This window comes from Microchirus variegatus (assembly GCF_963457635.1).
Source record: "Microchirus variegatus genome assembly, chromosome: 20".
In the NCBI taxonomy this organism is placed as follows: Eukaryota; Metazoa; Chordata; class Actinopteri; order Pleuronectiformes; family Soleidae; genus Microchirus; species Microchirus variegatus.
Genome location: NC_139821.1, coordinates 5,291,614 through 5,305,487, shown reverse-complemented (window position 1 = coordinate 5,305,487; position 13,874 = coordinate 5,291,614). Strand labels below are relative to the sequence as shown.

The 13,874-nt window shown below is 41.0% G+C and overlaps 2 protein-coding genes across 2 annotated transcripts; one reads left to right on the top strand and one right to left on the bottom strand.

The window, feature by feature from the left end:
* Positions 1-676: 676 nt before the first annotated feature.
* On the bottom strand, positions 677-5,770 carry LOC310941395 (uncharacterized protein). Its single transcript, XM_083906559.1, has 2 exons — positions 5,644-5,770; positions 677-2,116 (listed from the first exon to the last, which is right to left on the bottom strand). The coding sequence occupies exon 2, from the start codon at positions 1,939-1,941 to the stop codon at positions 1,219-1,221; it is 723 nt and encodes a 240-aa protein (XP_083762685.1). The 5' UTR covers positions 1,942-2,116; positions 5,644-5,770; the 3' UTR covers positions 677-1,218.
* Positions 5,771-6,976: 1,206 nt separating this feature from the next.
* On the top strand, positions 6,977-13,037 carry atp6v1e1b (ATPase H+ transporting V1 subunit E1b). Its single transcript, XM_083906923.1, has 10 exons — positions 6,977-7,051; positions 7,177-7,238; positions 9,007-9,072; positions 9,837-9,946; positions 10,165-10,231; positions 10,521-10,610; positions 11,014-11,082; positions 12,115-12,209; positions 12,309-12,396; positions 12,866-13,037. Exons 2-10 carry the CDS (start codon positions 7,206-7,208, stop codon positions 12,926-12,928), a joined length of 681 nt encoding a protein of 226 aa, XP_083763049.1. The 5' UTR covers positions 6,977-7,051; positions 7,177-7,205; the 3' UTR covers positions 12,929-13,037.
* The last annotated feature ends 837 nt before the right edge of the window (positions 13,038-13,874 follow it).

Below are 13,874 nucleotides of genomic sequence, written 5' to 3'. Positions count from 1 at the left end.
TTTTTTTATCTGTTCTACCCAAATAAAGCCTAGTCTCACTAAAATAAATCATTAGGAAATATATATAATTTACAGCTTTTAATGCCAATAATTATCTATTTTTGGCCCATCAGTTAAAATGTGAACAGGACGTCCTGTTGACCTAAGGTTGGACTCGGTTGTGTTGCTGCATGACCAGCAGGTGGCAGTGGAGAGATTCAACCCAAACCAATACACCCTCATGAGTAAACTGTCCAAACTTTGACCAACAATTGTACAAACCACCAGGAGTTAGGACATTTTTGGCTGGTACTCACTTCCTTAAAGTGCTTTTTATGGGGGTTAAGACCTGGTTTTAGGGTTAGGGTTAGAATTGGGTTTAGGTTGGGTTTAGGGTCATTAGGCATTTAGTTGTGATGGTTGAGGTTAGGTTAAGGGTGCATTATGTATACGAAATGCTCTGCAAACATGGTTGTGAGTGTGTGTTGATCCGTCGCGTCATGTCCTCAGGTTTTTAGCTTGGGGCTCATTTCATCCTCCATGTTTGAGTTCTGCTGATGTACTAAGAGACGCGATCACACAAAGAAAACCTCAAATAGACAATGTCAAGTTTCAGGGATTCTTTAAAATTGTACGTTACACGATTTTACACTTTATCAGTTACATTCCGATTGAATAGAGAGGAAAAAAAACACACACAACAATGACAAAGGCCATGAGCTCTGAGGCGAGCTGAGGTAGCAGAAAACAGACCTGGAAAAAAAAAATCTAAATAACTGCAACACAAAGAGTGAAAACCACAGACTGTATATACAAATGGATGCAGTCTTTCAGTTTCAAAAAGTGAAGCATATGAAGGCCACCAGGGGGCGACTCCGCTGGTTGCAAAAATAACTCAATGGGGAAAATGATGCTCCTTCTCATTTGATTTATAGTCAGTAAACATTGTCCTGAAGAGTTAATGTCTCAGTCATGAGTTCTTCAGTGGAACTTGATGCTTTTGTGACTCTTAGATGATGCTGATGATAGATCATGGAGCATATGCTGATGTCGTCCGTTAGGTTAGAGTTAGAGTTCATTAGAGTTCATTTTGCAACCAGAAGACTGCGTCCACTGTTTATTTACAGTCTGTGGTGCAAACCAGAGTTTGAGAAAGAGTGAAGTGAAATGAATGAATCGGGAATAGATTGAGAAACAGACTGTGTTGAACGTGTGATTCAGGGTTGAAGGAGAGGTTCACTACTTCCTGCAGTAGGCCACCGCACCGTACGCCACCACGCCGACAATGGCCACTAAAGCAGCGCCTCCACACAGCAGCTCTGTGGAGCTCAGATGTTTGGCAGTCTCTGGAACAGGTGGCTGTGGTTTCACCTTTCCTGCTGCCGGTTCAGACTTTGAATGTTCCTCTGGATCTGAAAGAGGGATCTGTGAGAATTTCAGATGCTCCACACTTTCCACTACTGGAGGCTCCGCTTCCATCGGTGCGAGGATAGATGGAGGGTGGAGCCCCTGACCGGAATAAAGCTGCTCAGCTTCAAAGGGGATGGATGAAAAGACCGGGGTGGATGCTGCGGACGGTGGATCGAGCTTGAGGATAGGCAGATGAGGCAGCGCCATCGGAGGAACCACTTGCCTGAACATTGTTGGCTCCTTCTCCACATAAGGCTCCTCTGCTGACACCAGGATCTCCTCAGATTCCGGAGCCTCGATGTCCTGCTCCTCCTCCCCGAGCTCCTCCAGCTCCTTTTCCCCACCTAAAACACTCATCACGCTCATCTGCATCTCCTCCTCGTCTTCCACCTCTTCCTCTTCTCGTCTCTTATCCGCCTCCTCAAGCATCTCCACCTCCTCTCGCTCCAGGTGGACCATGTCGTTGTTGGAGAAGTGGTTCTCCTCCTCGCCTTGAAGTGCGTCGTCGCTGCTGTCGAGGCTCTTGGAGTCCTCCACGTCCACGTCGCCCATCGTGGACCAGGACTCTGCCAGCAGGCTCTCGCTCTGCCAAGGGGTGGCGCTCTCTGCGTGGGTCAGAGGCAGCGCGGTGAGGCCGGGGCTTGAGGAGGTGGCCTCCTCACCACCTTCATCCTCCCTGCTGAACTGGACTGGGGCCTTTCCCTCCAGAATGACAGCTGGATGCTTTCTAAAACAAAAGAAGTTTTAGAAAGTCAGGAGGCAAGAACTTCTCGTGGACGCTTCTTTGTATTTTTTAATAATACAAGAAGTTCATAGGTCATACAATAAACTCCAACACTCACTTTCTCTCATTTGACCAGTGCAATGACGCTGTTGCCTCAGTCTGTCTAGACATAAATGAAATCACTTCCAGCACGAGGTCTTGACACGGCTGCACAGAGGAACTTGTGTGTGTTGTCTGATTGGCTTAAAACCAGCTTTGTGTGTGTGTGTGTGTGTACTTTAATGGTTTGAATGTCCCTTAGTATTTAATGGTTACAGGCTACAGTTTCAACAAAGCCGATGTGGTCAACAGCATTTTTAATCATCTTTGTTATGGGTGCAGCAGGTCAATCTAGACCAGAATTAATCAATTTTTAAATGAAAACATAGTTTTTCTATAGAAATTACAGTTTTTAGGTCAAAGTGATTTGTCACTTTTTTAAAAAGTGGGTTACCATAATAAAAGCATGGGGAACATGGTAAGATACAGGCTGCTTCAGATTTTATTGTGAAGGTGATCTCAGTGGGTCGGAGAGGAAGTAATGGTTGACTAAATCCAGCAGAGGGCAGTGAGGCAACATCACCGATCCAAACCACAAACCAGGCAACCAAGAAATGTCATATAGACAGTTTTGAAAATGAGAAAACAATTACTCTTTAATTATAATTTGCTCAAATTTATCTCCAATTTTGACCAAATATAATGAAAACACAACGAAACAAGATCAAACATACCTTGAAATAAGTCCAGTTATCTTAAATATCTTCAGCCTTAATAATGAAATAAGTCCAAAAAATATTATTATTATTGGATAAATACACTGAATTCAAGTCAGTTACACCCGTACATATTTGATGATTTCTGTGCAGTTTTATGTCCTATAATCTTGTTCCCTACACACCTGGTTCCCGATAGTTGTGCAAACTATTTTTCCTGTTTTGAATCAAAGAAATGGTGACATCTCCATAATATTAAGCCCCTTTACTTTATGATATTTCACTTGCTGAATCTGTTGGCTCTGCTCTTCCGCTGTGCCTCGGCTCTTGCGGTGACATCAGCAATGCTGATGAATGGAAAAAGTTTGCTCACTGGCTGCTCTGAGGTACAGCGGCTGTGGCTATCTATAGCCTCAACCTGCATGCCTTACTATGTTTAGTCGCCATATGCATCTCCATGTGTCGCGCAGGAGTGGAAGCTATTCCGGCGATTTCACGTGTCGTGAGAATTTGGCTCGTGGAAGTGACAAAATGATCGGTCAGTGCCACTTTATTAGGTACCCGCTGCTTAAATGCTTGTGAACAACAACAACCTTGTGAGCCAATCACATGGCAGCAGCTTAGTGTATTTAGACGTGATGGCACTGCTGAGATTCAAACAGAGGATTAGATGTTAGATTATTAGATGTCCTGTGTGCGCAAATAAAGTGGCTGGTTATTGATATTATAATGTCTAAATAAAGGATAAGTTAGGACAGCCACATGTGAAGCATGACTGAACGAATTCAGCTCAAACGTCTCTGAGGTGACTCTTGTCTCCTCCATGTGCCTCGTAATTATTCACCCTCGCGTGTCTGCCCCAGAATAGATTTCCTCAACACTTGTTCCTCACTGACTAATGTTGTATCACGCTCTCATCATATGGCCTTGTGTCTGAGGCTTCTCCGCTTTCACATCGCGTCTCTTAACAAGAACAAATCCCCCGCCTCTAACGGTGTCTCTGGAGCTTGAATATCGGTTACATTGGCACACTCACTCACACTGACTGGTCAATTCAACTCATAAGAGGTGATGCAAAAAAAAAGAAAGAACAAATAGTTGTAATTGGTGATGACATGATAGTTGTGACATGAGGTTGAATTAAATGAAGTGGGTTTTCTCTGTTTCTCTTGTCTCAGTTTGTACGATTATGGTAGAAATGACAAAAAAGTGTCTTAAAAGTTAACTTTTTTTTTTTTACATTCAAGCCTTTTACACGTTTATACGTTTGTAGCTTTATTTTTATTTGACCTTATTAATGCTGTGCAAAGCGGTGAACGATGAGGACAGGTGAATGAAGAGGACAGGTGACCGAGGAGTAAAGGTGACCGATGAGGACAGGTGAACGAAGAGGACAGGTGAATGAAGAGGACAGGTGAACGAAGAGGACAGGTGAATGAAGAGGACAGGTGACCGAGGAGTAAAGGTGACCGATGAGGACAGGTGAACGAAGAGGACAGGTGAATGAAGAGGACAGGTGAACGAAGAGGACAGGTGAACGATGAGGACAAGTGACCAATGAGGACAGGTGAATTATGAGGACAGTTGAACGAAGAGGACAGGTGACCGAGGAGTAAAGGTGACCGATGAGGACAGGTGAACGAAGAGGACGGGTGAATGAAGAGGACAGGTGAACGAAGAGGACAGGTGAACGAAGAGGACGGGTGAATGAAGAGGACAGGTGAACGAAGAGGACAGGTGAACGATGAGGACAAGTGACCAATGAGGACAGGTGAATGATGAGGACAGGTGAACGATGAGGACAGGTGAACGAAGAGGACAGATTAACAAAGAGGACAGGTGACTGAGGAGTAAAGGTGACTGATGAGGACAGGTGAATGAAGAGGATAGGTGAATGAAGGGGACAGGTGAGTGAAGAGGACAGGTGACCGATGAGGACAGGTGAATTGCGTTGGCCCCTGAGTGACCTTTGACCCATGTTGACTGATACATTGTGTTTACATATTCTATTTTGTCGTCAGCACTTTTAATTTGTGAAGTTTTGCCAATATAATATTTGAAAAAAATTCACATGAGATTTGTGTTCCCTTGTCCTTTTTAAATGACACAAGAAAGAAGCTAAGTAAATTTTACTCTGAGTACATTTTAAACAAGCTACTTTTTTACTTTAACTTGAGTAATTTGAGACCAGTACATTTACTTGCACTGAAGTAAAATTTGAAATTTCCACCTCTGTTGCTTCTTCTGGTTTATACATTTTTGTTTCGATCCTCACACACACACGCACACACACACACACACGCGCACGCACACACACACAAAACAAACACACCTACTGACTGTGTTCCTGTTTTTTTTTTAGAGACCAATCGACCTTTTCCCCTGTGATCCTCCCTCACTCACTGGCCTACTTGAGTAATTGGATTCCCATTGATCCTCGTCCAGAGACAACAGACTTGTGTTGAAATCAATGATCAGTGGGTTTTTATTGTGCTGCTGTGATTTTGAAGAGGACATAATGATTATCAGATTAAAGACAAAACACCTCTGTCCTCTGACCACATCAGTGACCCATAACCACTGTGACTCTTTTAACACATGAAAACACTCTTGCTGTCACAGAAACACAGGATCAAATCACATCTTTGGTTTTCACACAGACTTTTCTCGTGATTACAAGCTTTGCTCCAACTTTTCTTCATTCTTATGTATTCATTCATGCATTCATTCATTCATTTATTTATGTCGTCTTTAAAAGAAACCCCTGTGGCGTACCTGCGTCCTCTCGGTGTCGTGCTGAATGAGCTGAGAGGTGAGGAGCAGGTGCTGGAAAAATCAGAGCGCTTTCAGACACGAAGCCACAGAATGACACAGAGGCGGCAGACATGCGAGCTGGGCCTGGCACCAGAATGACAAGCTGGACAAGCTGTTGAAGAGTCTCTCTGTCCCCCTCCCTCCCTCTTTCCTCCCTTCCTTCCTCCCCTCTCTTTCTCTCACTCTCTCTCTCCCCTCAAATCCGTGACACAACAGTTGGCAGGAGACGCGTCAGTGGTGACTTTGCGATTATCTGTCTGCCTGGAATCAGACTTTAACCTTTGTGTTCATTCTGTGAGGAGGGCTGGGAGGTGGGGGAGCTACAGATCGGTGGCGGAGTGGTCTGTGGTCTCGGTTCTGTGTTTGCTGTTCAAACAGCAGCTTCACACAGCGTGCGAGTCCACAGTGAGTGGAAAATGCACATCAGACAGAAAGAGGAGCTGATCCTGACGCTGACTTTGCACCCTACAGTTCCATCTGCTGGCAAAACACAACACAACTCCAGTACCAGCGTGTTTGCACACGCTCGTACACGCTGGGTGAATAAAAGATTAGGATCACACACTGATTTACACAAATTCAGCTTTTATCTGTGGTTTCAATTCATCTAAAACTAAGTAAGATTGTACTGAAAATGTGCTTAGTTTATGTCTTTGTTAATTAATTTCATACATAATCCTTTTGTTGTTTGATGCGTGTTAGTAGATATATTTTTTATTTTTTTTTTATCTAACACTAAAACTAATAAAAACTAAAATTAAGCATTTACAAAAATAAATCTAATGAAAAATACTTTGTAAGAGGATATGGTGGAAACTATAACATTTTAGATATTACTCAAATATGGCATAAATAACAATATAAATGCAATAATTAAAATAAAAATGTACATGATAATGAGTGTAAAATTACACATAATATATATATATAATAATATATACTATTGCTCACACTGGAAAAAAATAATACTGCACATGACAGGTAAGATTTCATGTTTCTATTCACATTGATTATAAACAAAGTCAGTAAAGGGAGGAACATCATGGAAAATAACCAAAAATGTAATAAATATATATGTTTTAATGTTTTCTGACACAGTATATAAACATCTAAAAATTAAAATAAGCAGCAACAAAAATATAATGAATTATGGGACAAAAATAATATAATCTAACATTAAATCAATGAAAATAAACAAATATAGTTCCTCTTTTTTTACCTTTAAACGCCTCTCTGGCGCTCTCCTCTGGTTTGCCTTTTCCCGGAAGTAAACATCACGTGACCTCGCAGATCAGCTGACCCTCCGTGGACATCTTTACGAGTCACGACTGCGGCGATTAATTCAAACCTCTTCGTCTGTGATTCTCCGGTAAATAACCGTCGATTTGACGCCAATTTTGCGACATTTAAACGCCACATATGTAACATACGACCTCCTATATTTCCGGGTGTGTTTGATTTGACTATTTTTGTATTTTTTCTGTGTGTGTCCAGGCCCGGGCGGATCTTTGACAACCGCAGCCATGGCGCTCAGCGATGCCGACGTTCAGAAGCAGGTAATGGAGCGATTTAACCTTCAAAATGACGCAATTTAACCGCTGACACGACGCTAATGTTGCAGTCGCAGTGTGCGCTGACATTCGTCTCATGAAAACACCACGAATTGTGTCTTTTTGTGCTGTATTTCTCCTTCAAATGTGGGTGTTTGCGAGGAGAATGACATTGACGAAGGTGCAGTGCATTATTAGCATGGGGTTAGCTACAAACAAGTAGCCATTAAAACATCACTTGTGGGTGTTTTTTCTTTGCGTGAAAAGGATAAACAATAGAAACGAGCAGTTATTGTGTGTCCTGTGTTGAGTGAAGCTGAAGCCGAGGATGCACAGACTCATATTTCCACGTAGTCACATGATGAACACATGATGAGGAAGTTGGAAATAACTGAAGGCCTGATAACAGTGTGATGAGACTGAGGGGGCAACTTAGGTTATTAAATAAGATTGATTTCATTAGGGTTTATTGTTCAATCAAGGCTAAGTGGCTATGTTAGACTATTTATAGTAAATACACATGATGCAGAGTGGTAACAAAACATATTATCAGTGCTAAATGTTCTGGATGATTCACCAAAAATCAGCCTGTGGAGGCTCAGGTCTTTGTGCCTTCTCTGTTTGTGGATTATAACAATTGGAAATATGTGAAATCTACCAAGTAAAGAGACTGTTGTTAGTCGAAATGCAAGTATGACTGAGGTTCTCTACTATTCCAAACCTAACCGTACCATTGTGGAAACGCAGCTTAAGATGCTGAGTCTCCTCCCTGCCAACTGTGATCTATGAATTTTGCATTCCCAAAAAGCAAATTCCAAAAGCAAAAACACACACTTCCGGCTGATTTGTCCTCACAGGCCGCTGTAGAAATGTTATGACACAAGATGGCAGCCTCTGTAAATCAAGACCCTTGCCTAAAGTTGACATAAAACTATTATTTCAAAGTGGTCGCACACCTATATGAAACACACGCCCACCAAACTAAATGACAGTTTTTCTGTTTTTCCCGGACCATAAACAGAGAGCACACAAAAACAAGCCTTACAAGTCTTACAAACACAAAAAGTGATCTTTATTGCACTAATGTAAAGTGACATAGTGGGGTTTTTACAGGTCACAGGAACAATCAAAGCCTCATTCCTCACCACAGTGATAGAAACAGGCAGCAGAGTTCATTCACAGCAGAGCGAGAAAAACCTTTCTTTAATTTTGAGGAAGCCACCGTGAAGAGCCGTGGACATCGTTGCCCTGCATCATCCCATATTAAAACATAGAATTAGCATATAAAACCCTTTGTTATTCTCTCTATATATTTACGGATGTTTTAGATTGTGTCACATTAAGAAATCAGGGAAGTAATCTGAGAACTGGGGAAGTTGGTTTAAACCTTTATTGTGCAACAGAATCCAAAGTATTTTTTTCATCCAGATTATTATTATAGGAGTCTTTGCTGATTCTGGAAAAACCCGACGATCACCAGTTGTAATAAAGTGTCATTGGTTTCGTTTTTGAGCGCTGTATTATTTGGTTTTCTGTTTGAAACAAGTATACTCAAGGATAATCAATTTCTCTTATAATTAAGAGTTTTGAGCTTCTTATAACAAAAAAAAACACACACAATTTTGGTTTGTGGACAAAATAAGACATTTGGGAAACCTAGATCAACATTTTTCTGACATTATATGGACCAAACAAGAGTATTATGGACACATGAATCAGTTATGAAAAGAATCATCAGTTGCCCTGACGTGCGTTTCCTGTTTGTTTTTTTCAGATCAAGCACATGATGGCCTTCATCGAGCAGGAGGCCAATGAGAAAGCAGAGGAGATTGATGCAAAGGTATGAGCACACAGTGGAGGGCGTTCGTGTGCCTTTATGTCCACGTGCTGAAGGCCTGTTTTTATTGTAGAAGAATAAGTTGTGTTGCTTCAGATTTTCTTCCAATGTTCGCTTGATTTTCCATCTCCGTTAAACACGCGTCTTTCTATTTCCAGTAAACAAATCAACGACGTGAACGTCGGCTAATCGAATGCTACACAACCCAAACAGGGAGCTTATTCTTCCTGTAGTCAGTGTTTTTTGTGCACATAAGAACAGCTCTGCTAACCTCTGATAGCTACCAGTCCTGCACTAAGCATAAATAGTATTATTATGATATAATATAATATAACAAATGCCTTGAATTACCCCCCTTAAAAAATAAGACACCAAACTGAGATATTCAGTTCTAGCTAATAAGCATATAACAAATAATGACTTTCTAATCTGATCTTGGAACTGGTTTTATCAGTTTTTGTCAGTTTCAAGAAATATAACCCCCCTGAACATTTGTTGATTTGCATTTTGTGCCTTTATACCTTTGAAAAATGAATTATTTTGTATTGTCTCTTGGTATTTCTGCAACTAACACGGTCACATGGGCTCTTAATGTGTAAGGGGGAAAAAAAGGAGTAACTTTAATAGACAAATTAATTGTAAAAATGCTCTATACTTGAAATGAGGATGGAAAGAATCTAGTTTTGTGTAAATGTACGCGACGTAATTCCAGTGTGTGGTTTTTTCCGCATGAAGGGTTTGTGAGTGAACTGTGTCTCCCCCTGCAGGCGGAGGAAGAGTTCAACATCGAGAAGGGACGCCTGGTCCAAACTCAGCGTCTGAAGATCATGGAGTATTACGAGAAGAAGGAGAAGCAGATCGAGCAGCAGAAGAAAATGTGAGTCATGACGACGAGTCGCTGCCGTTTTTAGAACAAAGATAAACCTGTGTATGTGTGTGTGTGTGTGTGTGTGTGTGATGCCGAATGTTCCTTAATTGTGTTCAGTTGCTTCTTCCTACAGTGACTCTTTTGTGTCTCACACACACAGTTTTCTTTAGGCTTCTTCACTGACAATGAGTTGATGAATTGTGTCTTATTTGTCTCCTCGTAAACAGTCAGATGTCAAACCTGATGAACCAGGCTCGCCTGAAAGTCCTCAAGGCTCGCGATGACATGATCTCGGTGAGCGTCTAAACACTGGCTGTCGAGTGTCAAGTGTTTATTTAGGGACTTACCCAACCATCACATGAGCTTGTACAGGTCTTGAAAGTCTTGGAAAAAGTCTGCATAAAAGCATTCAAAAAAAATACATAAATAAAAGCCTGATATTGATTCTATATATATCCATTAATTCATGCTTTCATAGTTCTGATTTTCCTATGTTTTGAAATTGTTTTGTCAGTAAATAAAACACATCATTTACTGTGATTCCATTCATTCAATCAAAACATTTGTGTGTTTGCGTCCTCAGGAAATGCTGAACGAGGCTCGTCAGCGACTTGGCAAAGTCGCCAAAGATCCGGCGAGGTATCCGGCTATTTTAGACGGACTCATGCTACAGGTTTGTTAATATATTTAATGTACTATATTATATTATACAGGTTTATGTCATCAATTAGGGATACAGCCATACATCCATCTTCTACCACTTCACTCTAAATGAATTAATCTCGTGATTATTTTCCTCAATGAATTTATTAGTTCTTTGGTCATTTAAATGTCAAATCTTCACAAAGACGTCTTCTAATGTTTTTACAGTCTTAGAAGAGTGGAGGGGGGAAAAGACGAGAAAATATTCACATTTAAGAAGCTGCACAAGAAATTGGCACAATAGACGACAACAGTCTTTACTCGACATTATCCACATCATAACAATGTATAGTTCTGTTGTAACAGGCTGCATTAGACGTACATAAAAAACTGGCACTCGTGTAATATTTTTTTCATAATCTGTCGTATATCAGGGATTCTACCAGCTTCTGGAGACCAAGGTGACCGTTCGCTGTCGCAAACAGGACGTGCAGCTGGTGCAGGTGAGTGAATTCAGTGACATCATGAAAACAGACGATTATTTCTACTGATTTCCCCAGAGTCAGTTTGATGTGATTCACATTTTCACATAACTAATGCAGAAATCGTCCTATCGTATTATTATTGATATCATATCGTGATTTTATTGGTATCGCGATATAATTGGTGTTGCATCGTGACATTATTGCTATAGTATTGTGATATTATTGATATCGTACTGCGATATTATTGATATCGTATCGTGATCTTATATCGTGATATTATTGGTGTCGCATCGTGATATTATTGCTATCGTACCGTGATATCGTATCGTGATATAATATCAATAATATCGCGATACGATATCACGGTACGATATCAATGCTGATATTATTGGTGTCGTTTCCTGATATTATTGGTGTCGCATCGCGACGTTATTGGTCTTGCATCGAGATGTTATTGGTGTCACATTGTGATATTATTGGTGTCGCATCGTGATGTTATTGGTGTCGCATTGTGATATTGGTGTCGCATCGTGATGTTATTGATATCGTACCGTGATATTATTGGTGTCGTACCGTGATATTATTGGTGTCGTATCGTGATGTTATTGATATCGTATCGTGATATTATTGGTGTCGTATCGTGATATTATTGGTGTCACATCGTGATGTTATTGATATCGTCCGGTGATATTATTGGTGTCGCATCGTGATATTATTGGTGTCGTATCGTGATGTTATTGATATCGTATTGTGATATTGGTGTCGTACCGTGATATTATTGATATCGCATCTTGAAATTATTGATATCGTACCGTGATATTATTGATATCGCATCTTGAAATTATTGATATCGTACCCTGATATTATTGGTGTCGTATCGTGATATTATTGGTGTCATATCGTGATATTATTGGTGTCGCATCGTGATATTATTGGTGTCGCATCGGGATATTATTGATATTGTATCGGGATATTATTGGTGTCGTATGGTGTGCTACCCTGTGATTCCCAGCCCTACGGGACAGTTGAAGTGTTTTTATATTATTCCAGGCCTCCATCCAGAGGAATATTCCCATTTACAAAGCGGCCGTGAAGAACAACCTGGAGGTCCGCGTCGATCAGGACAACTTCCTGTCTCCAGACATGTGAGCGCTGTCGCATTAAAAAAAAAAAGTGACTCCTGAGTGTAATGAAACTTTATTTTTAAATGTTTGACTGGACTGTTTTTCCCCCCCTCGTCACAGCTCTGGTGGAGTGGAGATCTATAACGGTAACGGGAAGATCAAGGTGGCAAACACCCTGGAGAGCAGACTGGACCTCATGGCTCAGCAGGTACGAAAACAAAGAAGCTTTTTGTAGTTTTAATCCATTTGTTTTGCATCTATTTTTTTAAGAGGTTGTAATGTTTGTAAGGAGTATTTGAACAGCAAGATGTCAGCTACTGGAAGAAAAATAAACTTTTCGTTGTGGTAATAGACAAACGGATGCTGAGGTGAAGACACGTCAGTCTACAATGTTTTAAATGCTCCAAAATAAAGTTACGGGCTAATTTGTTGTAAGAAAATGGGACTTGAACGTTGAGTAGAACATTTCCTTATCACATTTTAATCCGTACGATGACAAAATAACTGCGAAAAAAGTCATTCGGCTTTCCACCGCTGCACCTTTCATCAGAAGAGACAGCTGATGCAGGTGCGCTTGTCAGCCGCTGGAGACTCCGTCACACCTGAGACACCGGCACACTCACATCTTCATAATTAATTTGTGGGTGCGTTACTCATTGATGTTTCTGTGTTCGCAGATGATGCCCGAAATCCGCGTGGCTCTGTTTGGTGCTAATCCAAACCGCAAGTTCCTGGACTGAGTATCTGTGCTGTATTAGGAGAAGAAGATGAAGGAAAAATATCCCCCTTTTTATTTTTTGTTATCGTACGGAGAGAGAGAAGAAAAAAAAAAAGAAGATATCATTCCTCTTTGTCTGTGAGACTCCTTGTTGTGTGTGTGGCGTATTTGCTGTTCTTTTTCCTGTGAATTAAGGGACGTGACGTGTGCTGCAGCAGTTTACTGGTGCTGAGTCTGGGTTTACACCGGCTCGTCAGTTTGGATCAGGTTTCCCTCTGGTTTTCTTCATTCATATCTTCATTCCGCCCTTCCTCAAATCTGTCACCTGATAATGGTGACCTTCCTTGTCAGGTTGGACTGGTAGACCACACCTCCACAACAATAGTTGAGTAGGTGTGTCGCCGCCTGGCATGAGGTGGCAGTTCTGAGGAAGACGGAATGAAGATACACGGCGATTAACAAGGTAAGGAAAACCTCCTTTAGTCTAAAAAATAACAACCTTAAGTTCAATCGTTAGACGTAACATGGGTTGAACTCCTCTCATTGAGTGACACGCACGCAGCATCTGAGTTTCATTAACCTCTTCCCCACATTTTAAGTTGCACGGGGGCATTGTGTTGCTAATGGATGTCTGCTCCAACCAATCAGAGGGAAAACAAACAAACAAACATCGTTGACCTTTTAAGAGTTAATTATCAACTGTCTGTTATTCTTCTGTCATGAGTTAAGAGTGGGTGAGATCATTCCAGAGGGGTGCACTGTTCCGTACTGTACTGTACTGTATGTATATGAGGTTTCCAGATTAAATTATATATGTATGTGTGGTTGTTTTTTTTGTTTTTTTTATGTTTATTTCGATTGTGTCTCAAACTGATAATAATGTATTGTTGTGGAAATGTGCGACGTAATAAAATCTAAATCATTAGTTACCACGTGCTCTTCCTCTTCCGTCGGTCTGTCCTTGTCTT